Source organism: Bactrocera tryoni, chromosome 5 (genome assembly GCF_016617805.1).
Source record: "Bactrocera tryoni isolate S06 chromosome 5, CSIRO_BtryS06_freeze2, whole genome shotgun sequence".
NCBI lineage: Eukaryota > Metazoa > Arthropoda > Insecta > Diptera > Tephritidae > Bactrocera > Bactrocera tryoni.
Genome location: NC_052503.1, coordinates 25,979,106 through 26,003,384, shown reverse-complemented (window position 1 = coordinate 26,003,384; position 24,279 = coordinate 25,979,106). Strand labels below are relative to the sequence as shown.

The 24,279-nt window shown below is 35.5% G+C and overlaps 1 protein-coding gene across 6 annotated transcripts in view; it reads left to right on the top strand.

The window, feature by feature from the left end:
- The window catches only part of LOC120778787 (muscle M-line assembly protein unc-89), a 171,294-nt gene that overhangs the window by 97,846 nt on the left and 49,169 nt on the right, over window positions 1–24,279 (top strand). For all 6 annotated transcript variants that reach the window (XM_040110786.1, XM_040110787.1, XM_040110785.1 and 3 more), the window contains 5 exons: window positions 5,434–5,628; window positions 5,686–7,405; window positions 8,464–8,624; window positions 17,469–19,287; window positions 23,697–23,903. In XM_040110786.1, the coding sequence (XP_039966720.1) occupies window positions 5,434–5,628; window positions 5,686–7,405; window positions 8,464–8,624; window positions 17,469–19,287; window positions 23,697–23,903 (4,102 nt within the window). The remainder of the gene's footprint in view (window positions 1–5,433; window positions 5,629–5,685; window positions 7,406–8,463; window positions 8,625–17,468; window positions 19,288–23,696; window positions 23,904–24,279) is intronic.

The window sequence follows — 24,279 nt, the reverse complement described above, 5'->3', positions numbered from 1 at the left end:
TAAAAATTGATTTTTGATATTTTAGGACAAATTGTGAGCAAGATTGATGATTTTTGCTAGAACCTTACAGTTTTTATTGGTTTAAAAGAAGGACGTTTACTGTTTATAATACTTAATACTGTAGCATATGGAACATTTTTGTAAAATTTAATATTTTCAATATGTTAGAAAATTATATCAATAATGTAAACTTTAAAGAGCATCTGAGGCCTACACGTTTGGTAGAAATCAGCAAGTTTTATATTTTGGGGTAAAGCTTTATATAGAACATTTCCACTTAAGAGATTCAAGCATATTTATTAGTTATAGAATATTAATATTATTTAAGTGCTAAAATATGTGAGAATTTATAACGAAATAGACATTTTTTAAATATTTTAAAACTTTTCATATTAGGGTTTTCAACATTTTTTCCAAAAATTAGTGATTTAACAACTACGAATTAAGAATTTTTCTAGATTAATATATGTATATCTACGATATTAAGCAAACTTTTGGAAATTCATATATTTTTTTAAAATATTATATGTACTTAAACTACTATAAATCGATCATAAAATTGAAAGCAAAAATTGTGCCTCAAGCAAAATGTTACTCATACGCCCCGGACATATGGCAGTACTGTAAATACACACGGTACACTTCTTAAACGTACGCTGAGAGTATTTAATAAGCCGATTTATATTGTTTCTTAGAAAAAAAAAATAAATAAAATAAAGCAAAATGTTATAAAACTTATCATATTAACTGAACATTTTTTAAATTTTTTTTTTCATTTTTTTTATTTAAAATTTTTTTTATTTAATTATTTTTACTTTATTTTATTTTGATTTCGGCACTAAAGTCTTAAGCTTGTAAAAAATTTCTTTTGCGTCATAAATTTTCATAACTGAATCGATTTGAATATTTTTTGTCTAATTGCTCTGATAATAACCATATTATTTAAAACAGAAAGTGAGAAGGTTGCCACACTTATAAAAAAGTTTTGTAAAAAAACACAAGATGATATAATACAGAAACTGAAGAGCGCAAGAAAATTCACGATTAATAATTTATGTTAAGCGTTGCCACCTGTTTAATAAATTTAGTTCAATAAAAGTAATAATTTAGTATCATAAAGCATAATTTAAAGTAAAAAAATTCCCGATTGATAATTTATTTTGAGCGTTGCCACCTGTTTAATAATTTTATTGGAATACAATTAATAATTCAGTATCATAAAGTCTATTTTAAGTATGAAACTAACAAATAAGAAGACTTACATTAGAAAATAAATTATTAAGAAGCGTTGCCACCTTTTATATTTTCAATTAAACTAAATTGATAAAATAAGTAACATAAGTAACATAAAAATTGACCATATTATTGTCAAAGAAAAATTTGAGAAGAGTTGCCACCGAGTTGGAACATTAAATTAAAAAATATGGAGACATTACTTCAATAGATTAATAGTGGCACCAAAAGAATAATAATTGAGATACTATATTTGATGTACATATAAAAATGTTATCAATAGGATCAGCGGTTTTCGTAAGAACTACGAGCCTGCTCAGTATGCTTTGACCTATAAGTCATACGAACTGAAATAAATTTTAATTCTGAAACTGTATTTCTGAAAAGCCACAGCTTCATAAATTTAGTTTTTAATTATTTATTTCTATTTGGTATTGGTTCACTAAGTAATTTCGTCTTTTCAGTGCAATTTAAATACAAATTTTTTATTGTGAAAAATATTTTATGATTTTGATTCAAGACGTTTGCTATTTATTGGGCCAGAGATTGATTCTGCACTGCAGGCAAAAAACTATTCAAAGTCGTTTTTAACGTCCTGATTTGAGGTGAATTTTCTCTCATTTAAAAAATTTTGTAGAGACTAGGGCATAAACTCAAAATAAACGATGAAATCCCACCAAACAGACAACATAACCTCTTCTTGCTGACTATCGGCTTTTGAAAAGGTTTGAGCGCGTTCATTATTTTGATTGAAGATGATAAGCGCTTTACATTCTTATAATAAAAAATCGCTTTTCCTAGCCAGTAACAATGTGCCTGAAAAATGGAACGCTTCTTTAATGTTTGATAAGCAAATCACAGTCGTTAACGCGACGAAGCAAATTTCGTTAGGTGAAAACATGGGAAACCCATCTGTATAACTTTGAAATTAATCTTAGTAGCTTCATGTCGTTATGAACGGTCGCCCTAGACAAATTTAATCTTTCAGCAATCGCCCGGTTTCTTATTCGATGATTTACATCGACCAACGACTTTAATTTATCCACATTGGCTCAATAGTCATTCCAATACGTGGTGCATTCTCGAGATCAAAACTGAAAATTTTAGTATTGGCGTTCGGTTAACACATCTTCTTCATACACATTACATAATTTTCGTTTTGCTTGAACTACATTTGACTCTTTTGATAGTAGATATATCGAAAATAATGCATTCGATCTTCCATCTTTGAATACCAAACAAAAACTATTCCAAAACATTTAGAAAATTCTTTACAAAGAAGCCTTACTATGGCTGTTCAAATGTATAACGATAAGGCGGTTAAGTGTGAAGTTGGCTGCGAAAAAAGTCAATAAGATCAGCGTTGACATCAAACGATAAATGAAATTGAAAGAGTTGACACAGTGGTCCAAATTTCAATTGTATCATTAAGAGATACAACTTAGATCAAGTATAATATGGAAATAATAGATTTTTAAGAAATTGTAATATGTCAGTGTAAAATGTTTTATAAATGGAAGACCCTAAATATCTATTTCTAAATAAGTTTCTACATACAAAGTGGTGATATAGAAATCGTAACGAAATGTAGGAATGTACGAAATGATGTTTGAAGACTAATCCGTTTTAGACAGAAAGTTTTGTTCTGTAAATTATAACATATTGCATAGTGAGGTCTGAAAATTAGATCACAGGAACGACCCTAGCTGTGTTAAATTGAAATTATTCGAAGATTAGGAGGAGTTGCGTGAAACGTTTAAACAATTTTCAATGTTTCGTAGATTTTTCGATGATTTTTGGTCCAAAGACAGACTAACTGCGGTAAACTCTTCTAAGAATCTTGAATTGGAAAGAATTTTATGGACGAGGAAACTCTAAACCTTAATAAAATCAAATAGAAAAAGTGTGCAAAGCATTGATAAACTCTTGATTTTTTTTTTCAAATATTCACCTTTTATTTTCTTTATTCTGAAATTGAATTTATTTTTTTAATTTTTTTCGAAAAGAAAACTCTCGTGCGCGCTATTTTTGGTTGCGTCTATCAAATATAAAACCTTAGCAATAAATATTCTTTTACACAATTATGCTGAAAGCATTTTAATTTATGAGCAATTCGAATATGAGTCTGCTAAAAAAGTGCAATGAAGAATGTTTGAAAATAATTCGAAATTTATTGCTGCCCAAAGACACACAAGTGCACGGTTTCTTAATGCGTCTTGCGGCCAAGACTATGAATTTCGGTGGAAAGTCTGTGCAGCTACAGCCTTATACATATACAATTAATAAACAAAATGTTGGAAAAAAAATCGCAAAAACATGCGTTGATATGTTTTGATTATATTTTCGGACAAGCAGAGCAATAAAAAAAGGAAGCGAAACAAAATACGGACATAAAATAAAAACACAAGCAAATACATAAAACATTTACGAGGCTGGGCTGGGGTGTATGGGCTGACATAGACACGCATACATAGAATAGATAGAAGCGAATGAATGCATGTAGCATATGCAACAGTGTTCTTGCAACAAAAAGGAACGTTTATTTTTTAAAAAACACTTTTTTTCGGTTTCGGCACCACTCAACCAGTCACATATATACATGCATATGTACATACACTTAAACACTTTATTTTTATGCATTTTGTGGTGAATTTCGCGCATCTTCCAAATATCTCAAGTTGCAACGGTCGAGTATCTGTTGCAACTGCAACACTTTATGCCGGTCTAGAATTCTGCGAATCGTATGCTATGCTCCGCTGATAGACAGACTGACAGACGTATAGCCAGCGCAGCTGTTGGCCATTTTTAATTAGAGACAACATCGCTTGATGCGCCTCTAATTGTTTTGGACTGATTGATGCTCGAGCGAATATAGAGTGGCAAGTACGCACACAGACTATTTGCCAAGCAATGGCGATTTTTGGTTGCGTGTTTATGTAGGAAATTTCCAGAAATCACTTGCACATTTTGTAGAAAATTTGTGGATTCGTGAATTATGCTCGAAAGATTTATGGGTAGAAGTAATAGGCAAATAAATTAGGAAAATGCAAATATTTTTAGAAAAAAAAAAAGTCTAGAATGGCAAACGCTGAAGAAGCAAGAAATTGTAAATACATTTTTAAATATAAGTCTTCTTATTTACTGGCGTAGACACCACTTACGCGGTTACAGCCGCTTAAGATATACAAGTGGGTGTGGTTATTTTATGTTTTAAATAATTTATGAAGTTTGTCCGAAAACAAATCAAATACTTTCAGTAGCCTAAATACTAATGTTTGGCTGCAAGGAAACGTTAATTATGCTTTACTATTATTATAGTATTTTTGACAAGAACACTTTATTTTTTAACCCATAAATTTTTAAATACTACTATTAAATTTACCGATAAAATTTTAAAAAACTATTAGGATTTTATCATAATAGCTGAAAGCAGAAATTTGGCAACAGCGCAAAAAAAAACACACAAATAAAATTTCACATAGATATCTGATTTGGAACCCGTCCAGCACAAGTAGTCGTAGATATATTTTTTATTATATGTACTTAAGATATATAAGTTTATGAGGTTATTTTAGGTTTTAAATAATTTATGAAGTTTGTCTTAAAACATAAATTAATAATAAATTTACTAAATACTTTTAGTACCCGAAATGATAATCTCTGGCTTCAAGTAAATGACAATGATGCTCTGTTATTATTATAGAATTTTTTGAAAGACCAAAAAGAGGAAAATTGGCAACAGCGCAAATGAGGCACAGACATAAAATTTCACCTAGATCACCTCACCTAACGGAAATAGCTATGAGCCAATTACATAGGCGGTAGAAGAGATATTATTTGAAACAAAAATAAAACAGGGATTAATAATGATTTTAATATTAGTATTATACAATTTCTCGGTATCAGAACAAATCGCAGAGAACCTTTATGGAAGGGATAGACGGAATTATCATTCGATTACAATCCTTTCTTTTGAGTATGTTTTCGAAAAACATTTCGCTTAAAATCTCATAAGAAGACCTGGTTAAGAAAACATTTCCCATATAAATTTTAATACAAAAAGTGAAAAACAATACCAAGAATACTTAAGCTACAGCAGTCCTACATTCTACAGCTCAAAACGCACTGATTTTAAATACATTCTCTTCTATGCTCTTTCATAATATTAAACTTAAACACTTTCTTTCACATTCATTTCAGCTGCTTGAGAAGCGCATTGATAAGTTTACCGAGACAACGTCGGAACAGCTGTTGATTACGAATCCTGAAAGTCAAACATATGTGCGCGAGGAACTACAAAAACTCAACGAAAAATGGCGGCACTTCAAGGACCAAGTGAAGAACAAGCGCAAATCGCTCGACCAGGCAACGGAGTTCTTCGAAAAGGTGGAGAAAGTAAGTTGTTCCCAACAAACTAAAAATTCAAAATTATTTACATGCTTATCTCAACAGATCGATGCCGAATACCGAGAAATCAGCTACTTCTACAACAGCGTTTCGAATAAGATCACATATTTACGCGACCCTGTCGAGGCATCGAATCTAGTCAATGATATTGAAAAGTACGTAGTGACACGCGAAGGTCCGTTGCTTGATAAACTCGAACAAGCCGCACAATGCGCACACGATTTGAATAAAGTTTCAACGCTGTACAACGATGTACGCGGTATATTCCAGGCATTTATGAAACTACGCTCTGATATTAGTGTTGTACAGGAGCGCCTCAAGAATGAGGAACGCCTGCGTGAACAACGTGAAAAGGAAGCGCGCGAGCAGGAAGAGCGTGAACGCGCCGCACGCGATGCTGAAGCCAAAGAGCGCGCTGCGCGCGAATCTGCGGAACGTGAACGCGTAGCACGTGAATTAGCTGCACGCGAACAAGCGCTGCGTGAAGAGGAAGCGCGTTTGCTGGCCATACGCGAGCAGGCGGCGCGTGAACAAGCTGCCCGTGAGCAAGCAGCACGCGAAGAAGAAGCGCGACTGCAAGCGCTGCGTGAACAAGCACAACGAGATGAAGAAGCGCGCCTGCAAGCGCTACGTGAGCAGGCTAGACGTGAGGAAGAGGCAAGACTGGAAGCATTACGTCAGGAAGAGGCGCGCTTACAAGTGCTGCGCGAGCAAACAAAGCGCGAAGAGGAGGCGCGATTGCAAGCGCTACGCGAACAAGCTGCGCGCGAAGAAGAAGCGCGCCTGCAGGCGTTACGCGAGCAGGCTAGACGCGAGGAGGAGGCGCGACTGGAGACTTTGCGTAAAGAAGAAGCGCGTTTGCAAGCACTGCGCGAGCAGACGAAACGCGAAGAAGAAGCGCGCCTCCAAGCGTTACGTGAACAAACTGCGCGCGAGGAAGAAGCGCGTATCCAAGCTTTACGCGAGCAAGCAAGACGCGAAGAAGAAAACCGTTTGTTGGCGCTACGTGAACAAGCAACACGTGAAGAGGAGGCGCGCTTGCAAGCGCTACGCGAACAAACGAAACGTGACGAATTTGCGCGCTTGCAAAGCGTACGCGATCAAATCGATCATCAGCGCATCGTAACGGAAAATATACGTAAAGACATACAAGTGAATGAAATCTTCACGGAAATCAAATATGCATCGCCACGCTTCAACCGTCAACTGAAAGATGCAATCACACGTGAGGGTGACAAATTCACCTTCGAATGTGAGGTGGTCGGTAACCCTGAACCAGCCGTGGAGTGGTTCAAAGATGGCATATCCATACAGAATAATCCCGATTACAAAACCACATATGAACGTGGCATTTGTCGTTTGGTGATCGAAGAGACTTTCACTGCCGATTCGGCGCGTTTCAGTTGTCGCGCCTCGAACTTGGTGGGTAGCAATGAGACCAGCGCCAACTTGTCGGTGCGCGAGAATGCCATCGAAATGCAAATGGTGCCACCTAGAATTGTACGTTTCCTGGAGAGTGGCAAGGCAACAGAGGGCAGCACCTTTGAATTTTTATGCGTCGTCAGTGGAAATCCTCTGCCCACGGTGCAATGGTATAAAAACGATAAATGTATTGATGATTCACCGGATTACGTAATCAATTACAATAATGGTGAGGCCACATTGCGCTTCGAAGAGGTTTTCTTGGAAGATGACGCTGTCTACACGTGCAGTGCTTCAAATCCAGCCGGCATTGAACACTGTTCGGCGAGTTTAATTGTGGAACGTAAGTAATTTATTCCTGAATTACATAACCCTAACATTTTTATATCAATACTGTTCGCCTATAAACGGTTTCGTTGGGGCTCCAGCTGGTTGACTGACGCCATTCTAGCGACGGGTACCACTTTGAGTTAAGAATAAGTTTTCGTTCATTTCGTTTTGACCATATTCAGAAATATTTAAATATAATTAAAGAGTTTCGATGCTTTCAGTTCTTATTAGAATAGTTTAACTTTCGAAAGATCAAGTCTGTAGCTCAGATAAATTTCTCTATCGACCTAAAAAGAAACAGCAATATTTTGTTATATCTGGCTTCCATTACTTTCTCAGAGATCCCTTACAAAAGCTAAAAGAATAAGTTTTTTTTTGTGAGATATTATGTACATTCGATGCTGTACCCTGTTAGGGGAAAAATATTTTTTGCGCTGAAATGTAGGCAAATTTTTCAAATAATTTTTTGAATTTCTATGAGTCCAATTGAAGAGCTCAGGAGCATCATTTAACATACATATCTATTCCTCCTTTTGACAAAAACTATGCATTTCCAACACAAAAACTAAAAGAATAAGTTTTTTGAGAGATATTATTTACATTCGATGTTGTACCTTATTTCATTGCGCTAAAATGTAGGCAACATTTCTTAAATTTTTCCAAATAATTTTTATCAATCCCATTGCCAATAAAGGAGCTCAGAAGGATCATTTAACATATCCTACTTTGGAGCAAAAATTATGCTCTTTGCGCTGAAATGTAGGCAGCATTTTTTTAATTTTTTTTCAAAATTTTTCCAAATTAAGTTGCCAAGTGGAGGCGCTCAGGACGACTGTTCTTTATTTTAAGAAAAAACTAGGTATTTTCTTGCGCTGAAACGAAGGCAACATTCTTTTAAATTATTTCAAAACAGCTTTTCAAATATTAATTATGAATTTATATTGTTTGTTTACTCAAAAATTCAGGTGGATTTTCCAACTTAACATATAAATGATATACATAGTTACATAACGGGGATAATTGCCTTGTCCATAAACAATATTTTTAATAATATTTTTCATTTGATTTCAGCTCTCGAACCAACAGAAGTACCACACTTCAAAATCCCGCTCTCTAATGCCATGGCGCGAGTTGGTCAAAAAATCAAGCTTGAAGCTCTTATCGGTGGTATACCAAGACCGGATATATTCTGGATGCACAATGGCAAGCCTTATGTACCGCGAGATAGCAAAGTGAGTATACTATACGTATTCCATTAAATTAAAGACATACATAAGTTCTTAATCTTGGACGGGGCTCGCTATTTACAAATCACGATGATTGATAGTTGATTCGACACACTTAGGGTTAAAGACCGAAGTCTTGAAAAGGTAAATATGATATTCAGTGTAATATCAAACTGGCAGAGGGATGGTGGGAGCCTAGAAATGCATACGGAATAAACCAAAGGCTCAAGTGGGCTATCTTCATCAATATCATATAAGAAAAATTATTAATTAACATCGGCAAGGACCAATGTAGTTGAACTGAAAATGGTGAATTCGGTATATAAGGTCCCATTTTGTTTAACTAATGTTGTATCGACAATGCCAAAATTACTTCACATGACAAGGAATGTCATTCTTCTGGCTGGAGTTCTTCTTTTGTTCACAAACATGATTACATAACTAAAGTAAGGATCCAGTGCCAGAACCCTACAATGTGTAATTGAGAGTTTTAACTTTGAGAACACTTTTGGGTCTCGAAAAGGTGGTTAAGTCATATGACCGTGATTAGATAAAGATCAGAATCTACGGGAGGCAACGACCAATGTTAATTTTCTTCGAAACATTGTACTGAAATAGTCACAATATCCTGTCGGGAGAGGCTCTTTCAAAATTGCTCTTGGTTTCATGAGCTAATAACTAGCCCTAAGCTTCGTACGTAAGAGTATCAAACTCACGAACTTATGCCGAGATGCCACCCACAAATATAATCGCCATCAAATTACGCCCAACAAAGGAGCCAAAAGCACTAACTATATTCACTACGTCCGATTATTCCAAATAATCGTGCTATATATAGCTCACTGTGAATAAAAGCCATAGAATCACTTTAGTGCAATAAAAAATTTAGCTAATTGCATTAATATGTTTTTGGGGCCACAATGGCATTAGCGTGGGCAGTTGGCGAAATGGCGAGCAGGCGGTGCGATATTACTTAGACGATTGCCAAAAATAAACCCAGTGAAGATAGTGCGTGGCAATACGACCGAACTGTGTGGCCTGAATGAATTTCGACGTAGCCGCCGACGATAAAGATTCTTAATATTCATATTTATTGAAATTGTGTGCAATTTATAGGAGCGAAAGTGTAACGCTGGCGCATTGCAGACATAATTATGTTATGACAATTTCTGTGGCGGTGGCGATGGCGGCGGTTGTTGAGCGGGTCAAGGCGAGCTGAAAGTTTGCTTCGAGTTATTCTAGCAATATTATTAATGACTTAAAAACGGGCATTGTGCTTGAAACGGAAATTGTTGACAGCACATAGATACATACCTATACATATGAATGTATATACTTGGGAATGGGTAGTGGGCGTTGCTGTTGACAGCTTTTGCGGTAATTTTTGAGAATTAATTATTATTATAATTATTTAAGGCAAACACGCTTTTCAATAAAGTATTTAAAAAATATTAGAATAATTAATTAGGGGAAGAAATATTGCTTTTATTCGGTGCCAGCAGCAGTATTCAACAAATTTGTAGTAAATAAATATTAGGGTGTACCAAAATATTTTGAAAAAATGCATATTATGCATATTACTTTTATAATTACAAAATAAAAAAAAACTATTAAGTAGTTTGAAAAAAAAAAATACTGAACTTTACAAAAATAAAAATATTTAAGGGGTTTCCTCAGGTAAAAAACTGACTTTTTCAATCATATTTTTTCTGATATAAAAGAAGAAATATTTTATTAGATTTTTTTCTTGTTACAAACATACACTATTAACAAAAAATTCTGAAATTTTTGGAAAAAAAAATTTTAATTCGGCCATTGCGACGTCGTTTCCGGTGACCCCTCAGAAAAAAATGTGCCCGAGTTGACAGGATAACTCTTAACAGAACCATCTAAAGTGAAAAAATATGTGTTTTAGTTCAAATCTTAGCTTAGAACTTGGACGAAGAAAAAAATCTTTCGTCCAAGTCTTTAAGAATTGTATCTCATAGATCTGTGTAAAATTTCACGAAAATGAGTTGAGTAGTTCTCAAGAAATCTTGCCAACCGATTTCGAAACACAGTTTCGAGAAAAACGCGTATAAGGACAGCGCACTTAGCCTAACAAGCCTTGAGCATACAAGTTCTCAAGGCTGTATCGCCGAAACTATTACTCGTATCAACTTAACACTTCAGGAGAATATTCTAGAGGTTTTTTTAGAATTTAATAAAGCAATAAATAAATAATTCGCTTTTTGAAGCCCGCAAACTGATGTAACCCCTTCCTTAAACACCATCTTCGGATATTGTAGTATTGCCTTTTAACAAATTTCGTGAAGTTTTCTTGTCAAATAAAAAAGCTTTCAATACTAGAACTTGATTTTGTCCGATCTATTTGTATGGCAGCTATCTCTTATAGTAGTCCGATATCGGTGGGTCCAACAAATAAGCAGTTTCTTGAGGAGACAAGAACGTGAGCGAAATTTCAGATTCATATCTCAAAAACTGAAGAACCAGTTTGCGTGGTTACTGACAGAAAAAAGGGCGTGGCTAAATCGATTCAGCTTGAGTCATCATCTATATAGAACATACTTGTATGTAAATATTCACTTTTTAGGGTCTCCGAAATTTTTTTTTTAGAGTAATACAATATTTATGGGTGACGCAATATGTGTAAGGTTTGAATATATATTATATACTGATTTATGGAATCAAGCTCTGCTAAATATTTTAAACTTAGGTTTACAAAATAGCCCTAAAGCTTGAAAAATCCAAAAAAAGTTTGAAGCTTAAATAACTAAAGGTTTTAAAAATGGTCAGCATGCAGTAGGATTCTTAGCCTTTCCGTAGAACAGAACCGCACATAAATCTTTGAGTTGGCAATGCCTAATTTTCCAACTTATTAAGAAGATGCATCAGCTGAACTATTTCACTACTACTATTATCAGCAACTTTATAATTTGAATTTTGAAAATAAATGACTAAATAAAAATGTATTTAGGCAAAGTCCTTAGTATAAAGTATAACCCTAATGTTAACTTACATTTTCACATATTTACATATACTTATTTACAAATTACCATATCTTCCCCACGACTTTGCAACTGTTTAGCGGCAATTTGTCAGTCGAAAAATATCAGAATTAAATTTTTACAGCGAAATATCGCAGGCTGCAGAAATAAATTGTGGGTTTAGTCGAAAGCAATTTGACTTTTGGCACAAAAAATTAGCTGCCTTTATAAAATTGAGTGAAGAAAGATATTATGAGGCACTTGTGTGCAAAAACAAATATCAAAATATTTTTTGAGAATATGCGTATAGAACTAAAGAAATAAAACGATGTGAGAAAAAAGCTAAATCAAAAAATATGTAATGAGTGAGACAAAAATTGAACTTACCCAAGCTTTTTCATGGTAGTTAAGTTGATCTTGATATCAAGTTTCACATATTTAAAAAGATTAACACTATTACACATATATATGAATTTTGAAAAATTACGGCTTTCATAAGATAATCCATTTCAACCGAAGTATTTCCTTCTTTTGCACTGTCTTTTACTTGAACTATCACAAATTCCGTTCACTTGAAGATTCTGATGTCAAAATCAACAGTTGTTCTGAAATAAGAAGAGATAATAGTTTATAAGACATAAGGACAGACTATTTCAAATAATTTTTATAATATTGTAAACATAAAACAAATATAGTCTTATTCAAAAAACATTATTATAAAAGTCAGCTTTAGCGTCGAGTTCAAACACTGTAGATACTAAACCAAGAAAAGAAGGATATAGAGATGTGCACAGATATAACGAATAAGTTAAAGAGATGAAACAATATTTTTCTTTCTTTACATGATCACTGAAAGGATTTAGTTTCAAAATATCTATGTACATATTGTGAAGGGTGATCAGCTTCGATGTTCCCTACTACGAGTATTTTAAAGAAAAACACAGAAACCTCAAATTTAATGAGGAATGTTTATCATTCGAAAGAACATTCTTTGGCATTTATTTTTTAAAGACTATCTCTTTCAAATGCTGGCCGCGGCTACGTCCCAGGTGGTCCATCCGTTGATTCCAATTTTCGAAGACTCGTTCGAGCATTTCGACTGATAACTGGCGAATAACACGCGTAATGGTTTGCTCCAAGGTCTGCATAGGAGCGGGATTATCCGCGTAGACTTTAGACTTTAAATACCCTCCAAGAAAAAGTCTTACGGTGTGATATCACACGACCTTGGTGGCTAATCGACCGCTCCAAAACATGAATTTTTCTACTCAACGAAATATTCTTTCAATAAATCCATGGATTGATACGATGTGTGAAAAGTGGCACCGTCTTGTTGAAACCAAATGTCGCCGAGATCACGAGCTTCAATTTCAGGCATCAAATAGTCAATTATCATTGACGGTTACGTTCTCACCGGCTCCATGGATTCCACCGGCGCACAAACCACACCAGAACGTTGTTTTTTCTGGATGAAATGGCGGCTCTTGAAAGGGCCTCATCTTGGCTCAAAAACGTCAAATCTTCTTAGAACTTTTCAAGAGCCCATAGAGCGAATCGATGTCGCTTGAAAAGGCGAAACACATTTGTCACAGAACGTGAACTTTCATAATAAAATTAACGATTTGTAAACCTTGTTCTGGCGTAAATCTTTACATGATGAAAAGCCAAACAGTACTGGCTATTGAAAAAAGTACCATTACTTAGATCACACGTTAATTGCCTTGAATTGTACATTATCCTCTTTAGGTAACATTAATTAGGTTTAGGACCGATCAAAAATTTTTTATTAATCGAATTCCATCAAGCTGGAAAGCGGAGTTCCCCTATCATCGTTCTTTCGGCCCTCGCTCGAGCAGAGCAAGAAGAATAGCGTAAATTGGCGATTTTGCCATTAAAATGGTATTATCTTTACTATTATGTTTCTCTTTTATTATACTACTGTATTAGATTTATACTAGTTGCGTGTTCCATTCGCCACCGCACAAGATTTGACAGCCAGTGTTCATTTATTTGCTTTTCTTATTCACTTTCGCTGAAAAATGTTCGCTAAATGATTCTGTAATAAAAGATTTTATTTCTCGAATAATATTTAGCCGCACATATAGATATACATATATGTAAACATATATTATTTTTGCATATTTTGCAAACTCAAAATAAAATATTTTTTGTTTGGTACACTTGTACAAGTATATTCGTATATCCAATTGTAGCCACAAAAAGAAAAATATGCGATATCCCCCACATGTGGTTGAAATACATATGAACGTGTATTTGCTTCCCATTGCGAACAAGTGAATATAAATTCTTTGATATCTAAGTTATATATTTATCTATGATGTAATGATATACTTAAAAGGGGACTCAATGAAATGTTATTGAAAAAAATAAAATAATAAATGAAAATCATAAACATTTAATTTTTCCTAATGGGTCTAAATAAATAAAAAAAAGTAATCGTGCCATAATGTAAACACTCGCACTTTCATAACCCACAGGTTTGTTTACATTTAGACGTTCTAAACATAGCCTCCAGTAAACAAATCTCTAATGATATTCATGAACATAAGACAGTTCAGTATTTCTATTCTAATCTACAAATCTACTACATTTAAAAAAATTAAAAAAAAAAATTAATAGTAAGACTTTGTTCATAATTTTAAAATTATTCAGAACTAAATTTATTCTTCAAAATCTATGTCGTCCCTCTCAACGTAATCGCCCTCGGCCCCAGTACACTTGTGTCAACGTGTTTTCCAATCTTCGAAACAGTTGTTAATGTCAACTTCCGGAATAGCTTTCAATTGGTTCAATGTCTTCAACTGACTCAAAACGGTTTCCCCGAAGCGGTTGTTTAAGTTTGCTGAACAGCCAGAAGTCGCACGGCGCTAAAACAGGCGAATACGGTGGTTGCGGCGCGTTATTTATTGAAATTTGGTGAAAATCTCACGACAAATCGTGATCGTGATGTAAAAACCAAAAATTGTCGGCCCATAATTCCGTCCTCTTCTTACGAGTACTCAAATAGTACTCTTTGTGGATAGTTTGGCCGGTCAGAAGGAATTCAGAGTGCACCACACCTTGATAATGCAAGAAAACTGTCAACATAACCTCGACTTTTGATCTGCTTTCACGTAGTTTTTTCGACTTCCGCTTACCTTTGCCACGATATACGGCAGATTGATCATCTGTTTCCGAGTCGTAAGCATAGATCCAAGACACATCGACAGTAATAATACGTTTCATGTCTTCCTGATAGTCGGAAAGCATTGTTTCACAAATGTTAGCGCGACGTTGCTTTTCGAAAAAATTGGGTGATTATAGAGCCTTTCACTTTTATAGGTACAAATGTTCTTTCAAAATGGTTTTCATTGATCCTTCTGATATTCCAACGATGCCAGGAAGATCTCTGACTGTTAGCCGTCGATCCTCAAGCACCAATTCCTTTATTTTATTGATGTGTTGATCATTAGTTGATGTTGAAGGCCGTTTTGGACGTGGTTCATCCTCAAAGCATTTTCGACCCTTTTTCAACAATTTTTACCAATCAAAAACACTTGCTGGCGACAAAGAATTATCGCCGAAGACCTTTTCCAACATTCTGAACGTTTCGGCACCAGAAATTTTATTCCGCACACAAAATTTAATGGAGGCTCTTTGTTGAATAATTTGAATCATCGTAAAAATCGGTGAATTCACTTTATGTACTTCAGACAGACAAGGGTATACTAAACACTATTATTTTCTAATCTCTGTGCCAAATGTCACTGACAGTCATACCAATCTAGAAAAAAAAAACGTTTTCGATAGGTTTTCGTTCGAAATCAAATACATTAAAAAGTCGTAGTATTTCTTGCCCACAGTATATCTAAATATATAATACCACCCATGTGGAAAGCAAATTTATTTGAGGTTGGATGTGCAAAATAATAAGATTTAAAAAAATAAAAGGTGAAAATAATGATCTTTGGAGGTTATTGCTCTTTCAGGATTACTACTTATTTCAAGAAACCATACAAAATTTGGTGAAGATAGTAAGTTGTTAAATGAAAAATTTTTTATTCAGTAGAATTAATAACTTTTTAGGTAGAATTTTAATATAAAGGAGGTATGTTCAAATATAAGTATGAACTCATAGTTCATAAAAGGAATAAGAAGGAAAGTTCATAGAACCGGGATGACTTTGGTACCTCGAGTCGATCACAGCATATAAACATAGACTAAATATTTATTGGATTACATCATAGTCCCGAGAGAAATCTTCACCAAACACCATTCAATAGGTCCAGACTACCGACATCTGCAGTCAAGTGCGCGAAAACTCCACGATTGGTGGTTGGTTTGAGTCCAGATTACAATACGGCTGGGAGGTTTTTCGTAAAATCCCATAAACTTGTTTAAACTGTTTCAGAATTTATATGAATTCGATTTGTTTTCTGTTTTATGCGGAATAAATATTATTTCACAGTTGCAAAAAATCTTCTTAAACCAAGAGGGTATAAGAGAGTCCGTATCTTTGAAGATTGAAGATTGATCAGTATAAAAACTACTAGTCCTAAGACCTCATACACCCATTGTGCAAGTCTTAAAAAAATACGATTCCTTTGGAATTAAAAAAAATTATTTTGAATCTTTTTGTAAATTATATAAATTTTTTAAATTTTTGTGTGTCTATTTATACATTTTTTAATAATATAAAGCAAAATTTTTCATGAAAGTACTTTACTATTTTTCGATTAAACCGTGATCGCCGACGCCGCTTAAAAAAGTCCTCAACTGATGCATTAATTTAGACTTTCTCCGTGGATGAAAAAAAGGGTAAATTCTCTCATAGGCGATATTGTCGGTACAATGACCTACAAACAAAAAATAAATAAAAATAGACAAAATGGCGGCGTTTCAAAAAAGTTGAATTTTACTTAAATTATGGTTGTTTTTGCCAGCCAAAATTTGATTTTTATTGATTTTTCATTTTTATCAGATCAAAAAACTAGGCCACTATTTAGAGAAGTACACAGAACATATTTGTCTTCGAGTAATCACTGCAGCAAATTTGAAAAATATAGTTTTGAGAAAAAGGCGTCTAAAGACAAACTCATGAAGCAGCTTGAGCTGAGCGGCTATACTTTGGAAAGCTGTAACTCAAAAACTATTTGAGATATCGATATAAATAAAATACATTTTTTTTTAATTTCAAACTAGGTCTGCCCCTTAAATGACACATTTTTTGTGTTAGAAGAAGCTAAAAGATATTATTTATAGGTAATGATTTTACCTCAGCACAAACTCCTTATTCTATTGATTACTTGCAGTTACCACTTTCTAAACATTTTCTTCTCAAGACCCACAAAAATATTTCAACCAAAGTTCACATATATCAATGTCAAATAAAACAACAGATTCGTGCCATATTTTTCCGCCCACACACCCAACGCCCAGTCTATACAATAAAATGTGAGTGCATAAAAAATGGCAGCGCGTTTAGTCCGCCGGATGCAACCTCTGCTCAATCAAAACATAAAGTCGAAAATTGTGTAAATAAAATTTTAATTACACAAAACAGGGAAGCAAGCAAAAATAAATTAAAATACCACTAACAGTAATTGAATACAAATTTTTCTACACAACTCACCACACAGCCAAGAACACACACACGCACGAGGTGGCAAGTATTTTGCGAAATATTCACCACGGCACTGCGAGTTTTCGACTTTCATTTGCCACATTATTTTCAAATGAACAAGAACTTACATATTTACACAAATACACATACACACACATACATACACATACAATATATGTTCACACACTAGCGATTGTTCACTAATGGTTTTCAATATTTTCGCAACGTTTTTCATTTCAGTACGAGTACGGCCGCGCAACGCTCATAATCCCCCAAGCTTATCCCAACGACGCCGGAGTGTATGTGTTAACAGCGAAAAATCTAGCAGGCGAAGCATATAGTTCGTGTAACGTCGTCGTCAAAGGACGCCTGCCGAACGAGACATCCGACTCAGAGTTGGCCTCCGATATGGAACCGATTAAGCCCTCGGTACAATTGCCACTCAAAGATGTGTCAATATTCGAGGGTAAACCAGTGCGTTTGGATTGTGTGATTGTCGGTCAACCGGAACCCGAAGTCATTTGGTATCACAATGAGCGGCCAGTCAAAGAATCAGCCGATGTGCAGTTGCTTTTCCAAGGTGACCGCTGCTCGTTGATCATACAAGAAGTGTATCAAGAGGATGCGGGCAACTACAAAGTGGTGGCCATCAATTCGGCTGGTGAAGCCGCGAGCAGTTGTGAGCTCAAAGTGACGCCACTAAATATTGCCGAGCCTGCGACACGCGCACAAACCGAGCGTCAGTCCGTGCCGAAGGAGACACTGCCGAAATTCGATAAGTTCCTAACCGATGTGCTGGCGGACGAAGGCGAAACCGTCGAAATGGAGGTGAGCGTTAGTGGTGATCAACCACTTACCGCGAAATGGTATCTGGCCAATAAGGAGTTGAGCGAAAGTGAACGGCTTTCGATGAGTGCTAATCCGGCGGTCGGTGCCTTCAAATTAATCTTAAAAAATGTAGTTTCCGACGATCGCGGCGTGTATACGGTGAAAGTGTTGAATAATGCGGGCGATGCGAAATGCTTCTCGCAATTGAATGTGAAGAGCGTGAATGCGCCTGAAAATCAACGCAGTCAACAAGTGGAACCGGTTGAGAAGTTGACTTGTCCCGAATTCAAAGAACTCTTCTCGGACAAACAAGCTTACGCCGACGATATGGTGAAGTTCGAGTGTATTGTGAAAGGCAAGCCGACACCCAAAGTGCATTGGTGTTTCAACGAACAGCCTGTACATGGGCACAACTTCCTCGTATCGACCAGTGGCGATAGGCAAGTGCTGACCATACAGAAGGCCAGCATTGAAACCGTGGGCAAAATAAGCTGCATTGCCGAGAATGAGATTGGCAAAGCCACTTGTGCGGCCTATTTGAATTTACTCGGCCCAGGCATGCAGTTGCTGCCCGCCACTAGTGATCTGCAAACCTCTACACAGGAACACAATACCGAATCGTCGCGTGTCACCATCAAGAAGCAGACCTTCACCACCACATCCACGTCACAAATCAGTTCGTTCGAAGGTAATATGCCGCAAACCGAGATCCATCATTCCTCGGCGCATATCGATCAGTCGCTAAAACAGCTGGGCGCACAACAACCCGAAGTCATTGAGACACATCACTACCAGGAGCTGCACAAAAGCAAAGACATGTCAACGCCAAATGTGCAACAAAAATTATTTACATTGGTGCAATCGCCTGGCAATGGACCGAGTCAGCAGCCAGCTATAACCGGCACAGCTGGTGTGGCGGTGCCTGAATCACCGACGCGCCTACGCAAGCAAATAGCGCCACGTTTCACCACACCGCTGACAGGTAAGATTGTCGATCAGGGCACAGATGTGGCAATGGAGGCGATCTACGATGGTTTCCCCTCACCCGAAATCAAAGTGGAGAAGAATGGCGAACAACTGTTCGAGAATCAACGTTTGAAGATCGAAAATCGCTGCAATCGCGTCAGCATCGAGCTGAAGCAGGTGGGTGTGGCAGATGCGGGACGCTATGCAGTCACCGCCACAAATACAATGGGACAATCAACGAGCACTGCTGATCTAGTTGTGAAGAGTAAGTACCATTAAATACCAACAAATATTCAAAAACGTGCAAAACAAAACAAAATTAGAGCAAAGTTAAAAAATAAAAAAAAAATCTTTATAGAATGGAAAAACACTAATGGGGAAGCAATTAATTAGAATTTGGCAAAAAACAAGCAAAAAATACGGACAAACTCATGTACACTTGTACTGAAAAGTATGCAGCCTTTTGTTTCTTCTTCCTTTTCACTTTTTTCTGAAGTGACAATAAAATTAAAACAATTTGGTAGCTCATTGGGATTAATTCAAATATTACGGATGTCGGTGACGAAAGTTATATATTTAGTCCGAATTTTAGTTTAGTTAGATTCAAAGCTGAAAATTTCTCGAAAATTTGTATTCAAGTATTAGCCGAGAAGATTTTGACTTTTTTAAGATTACTTCTAGTCATTGTGTCAAAAGTATTGCACTGGAAAGGCTTTTCTGACTTTAATGGAGTCAGAGATTTGTCACTGTCATCAAATAAAGCTAAGGATTTTTTGAATTTTTGAGCTTTACTATGAATAAAGACTCTAAACATTTATACGGATGGCTCGAAAATGGACGATGGAGTTGGTGCGGGAATATATTGTCTAGAGTTAGGCATACGGCAGCCTTTTAAGTTGCCGGACCACTGCAATATATTTCAAGCCGAGGTCTTTGCTTTTGCAAAAGTCGCAGAGCTTGACTCTAATGCACCTGCAGCAATTCCAGAATCAACATCTACGTAGACAGCCAAGTAGCAATCAACGCAGTAACCTCATATCGCATATCGGCCAGAAGAGTCTTGGGAAGCAGGGCGACAGCGGGCAGCCTGGGTGCCAGGCCACAAAGGCATCGAGGTCAATGAAATAGTGGATGAGATTGCCAAGAATGGTTTACGGCTAATACCCGAAAGATAATCAAAATCCGATGGAACGAGCTAGATGGGTGCAAAATTGCAAAAGGGTAGATCGGAGGTACACAAAATTCCTACTGTCATTCGATAGGAGGAACAGTAGGAACATGATCGAAATACTAACTGGCCACTGTGTGATGGCGAAATACTATCGCAGAATGGGGCTGACAGATCGAGAAGACTGCAGAAAGTGTCTACAACAAGGCACCAGGGAAGCAATGTGCACTTGTTTTTCATTGGCAAGACTACGCTGTAAGCATATGGGGTCCCCACGGTACTGAGGAGGTATCGATAGTGAGGCCACAGAGTCTGCTAAAATTCGCCTTTAACGCAGACATACTAAAGAAACTGAACTCCATCTGGTATCTCAAGGGACCAAAACTGGTCTATGTGTGGCTAATTGGCCTACCAGATTAACCTAACCTTGCTGCTAAAAGCAATAAATTGCAGAATTTTTTGGAGTCACTCAAATAGCCATTTCAAAACTTCCAAAAGCAGCCGGATACATTCAATTGCAGAAACGATAGCCTTAAATGCGAAAAATCATATATGTAACATGGTCAATCAGACTAATCAACGGCAAAGTCACATAACCAAGTAAACCCTTATTGAGGAAAGCTACCGACAACAACCCACTAAATTGAAGTGAGCGATTACCGAAAAATGCACAGGAAGTAAGGTTATCTTAACGACATTTGGTCTCATGTTGCAAGGTCGGTTAAAAACTATTTCGAAAACAGTGCCTGGGAAGCTTTGCCGCAAACGCCTTATAGCTCAGTACTTGTCCCTTCTGACCACTATTTGTTCTGACCGTTGAGGAACGTCTTCACTGGCATACAGGTCACATCAGGTGTATCAAAAATTGGATTGCTTCATTCTTAGCCATCAAGCTGGCGCAGTTCATTTCGGATGGGATTCGCAAATAGCCACAAAGATAGAAAAAATATTATAGCTTCAGATGGGTAATACTAAGGATATGTCTTTTTTTTATCAAACGTTCAAATTTTGACAAACAATTGCACAAATATAGTTATCGACCCAATATAAGTATCCTAAAAACGCCGATCTTTTTTCAAAATTAGCAAGAATATAGTTAAAAGATTATGAGAGGGGTTCAATTAGTTTCAGAGATAGATTTTCCTGTGCATTGATTTATGAATTTTCAGGCGGTGCAAGAGCTCAAAGATGAATTACTAATCATTATGAATTTTTTGACAAAGTTGACTTTGAGCTCCTGTTACGGGAAACCAAATAGAAGTGAGAGAATGTTTGTTACTGGTTGGTGATGTTGAGAAGAGCAGTAAATCTGTTCAACATCGAAAAATGAAGGATCTATTTTCTATATCAACTAAATTATAAAGCATACTTACCTTTACCATCAATTTTGTCTAAGTAATGGTAAAGCATAGTACGAATATTTTCACCACACAGTGTACGAATATGTTAAAGAGAGCTTCTCAAGAACCCATCGATAAACATTTCAATAGCACTGCTGGAAATTTGGAGCAGCACTAATGGCTTCTTTTCCGCAAGTGAATGTTTGTCGGAAGCCAGATAGTGGGTGGCGGGAAAACAGTTCAGGGCCACACGCATCAAATTTTGCACAATCAGCCAGCTGAGCAAAAAACCATGCAGCGTTAGAACTTCAAGCATTGAGCTACAAACGAAATCAATGCTCAGCAATAACGACCACACACATGTGTGGTGCATATACATATGTACATATATCATAGTGGCAACATGATGATCATCATCTCCTTCTTCACTTAGTTTTCAAAAAAATGTTTATTTTATGAGGCGATTTGCCAAAAATCCAACATTTTTCCTTCGTCACTCGATGTACGGCTATGATGCTGGCGTTTGAAATAGGCACAGCCAGCACAAACAAATGCATATGTATATGCATGTATGCGTGTATGTGCGTTTGTATACAGTATGTATGCATGTGCGTTTATTAAATTTAGAGGAATAGCAAAGCGTAAAAAACTTGAAATTCTCTGAATAACAGTCTGCAATGCAGCATTTTCAGCTTTTCATATTGAATTTAATGATTTTTGGCATTTTCATACAAAATGTAGGTGAATAACAAAAAAGTACCGCTAAATAGAAATATATGAAGGAAAAAAATAATAGCAACAAAAATTGCTAAAGCAAAAGAATGACTTGTGTTTGAATGACGGCGGTGCAGCAATTGTTGGCAATGATGATGAGGTAAACAGCATACAATGTTCTACAGAATCAGTCACCATTGAAAATTATTTATTTTCTTTTGTCTTTTTGAGCCGTTTGTGTTATGCGCCGGTTGGTTCGCGCGGTTATCAAATAATATATTTAGCATTACAAAATATTTTATTTGTATTTTAAACGAAAATATCATTTGGTAAAATTTCATAACTTTTATTGGCACAAAAAGCAGAAAAATAGAGCTGCCACCTGTTTTTAATTGAAAAATTGTGCAAAATCTAAAAAATTTTGTTGTAGGCCAACTTTTTCAGCAAGATTAAAAAAATATAATTTTATGGAGTTGCCACCTAACAAAATAAAAATATTTGGTAAATTAAAAAAACTGCAAATTTTATTTATATTTTAATAGAAAATATTATGTATTATGAAACGAAATTTATTGACACAAAAAAAAATAGAGCTGCCACCTGTTTTTTAATAAAACTTTGCAGATAATCCAATCAAATGAATATATCTTGTTATTTAAAATTATTTTAACAGGCTTTATTAAAAAATATTATCTTACAGTGTTGCCACCCAAATAAAATTATAAAAATAAATATAGTTGCTAAATTTTACTCTAAATCAGCACTTAAAGCAAGATTTAAAAAAATATAATTTTATAGAGTTGCCACCTAATAAAATAAAAATATTTGGTGAATTAAAAATAATAATAAATAATTTTTAACAAAAATCTTTTATATAACGAATTTTCATAATTTTTATTGACACAAAAAAATAGAGCTGCCACCTGTTTATAAAGAAAACTTTGCAGACCATACATACATAAATGAATCTTATTATTTAAACAAAAAAATAGAGCTGCCACCTGTTTTTAAAGAAAACTTTGCAGACCATACAATCAAATGAATAAGTCTTATTATTTAAACAGTCTTTGTTTAAAAAATATTTTTTACAGTGTTTCCACCTAATTAATATAAAATTTTTGGTGAATAAACAAACAATCTGGAAACTTTAAGTCTAGTGTATGTACTAAGCCATTAATATTTCAAAATTTGAATTTAAATAAGAGTTGGGAAGACGTTGCCACTATTATTATCAAACACTTTTCTAGAAATTTAGAACTTTATTCGCAAAATCAAAACTATAACATCAACGCATAAAGTTCGTACACTATAGGCTGGTGTTGCTCCAAAAAATTTTTTTTGTGATGTTGCCACCTGATTGTGAAATAAAAAAAATTTTAATAATAATATTTCTCGTTGAAAATGTTATAAGATATGAAATCCATAATAATTTTTTCCATTTATTTTGAATAGAAACCATTTTCCCGCCTGTCTTTGGGCGACGCCTGCAGGCGCAAGTCGTTAAACGCGGTGAAAAGATCATAATGGAAGTAGAAGTAACCGGTTTACCGGAACCAACGGTAACCTGGATGAAAGACGATAAACCAATACAAGAAGCGGGCGTGTCACAGCATCGTCTGCTATCGCAAGGCAACTCCTACAAGCTGATTATCGAGAAAGGTGAGTGGATAAGAGGATAAGGTATTTATAGTGAGGACCAAAAGAAAAGAGCATCTAGATTTCAGTAATTTAAAGCGAAGCCGTATGATTTAAATGTGACACAGAGCAGCTTATAAAAATGTAAATGATAGATCTCTTCAATTTGGGACATATTCTACATAATTATCAAAGTCGGGCAGCTAATTTTTAGTTATAGAGATTGTTGCTTACATTTAGCCAATTTAAAAATTAAAAATTTAGCACAGTCACGAACTTTTAATTATACCCTGACAGCATATACTAAGTTTGCCACGATCTTTTCAACACTTAAAAGAACGTTGAAGACCCTATACAGTATATACATATGTAAATGACCAGTGTGACGAACTGACTCGAT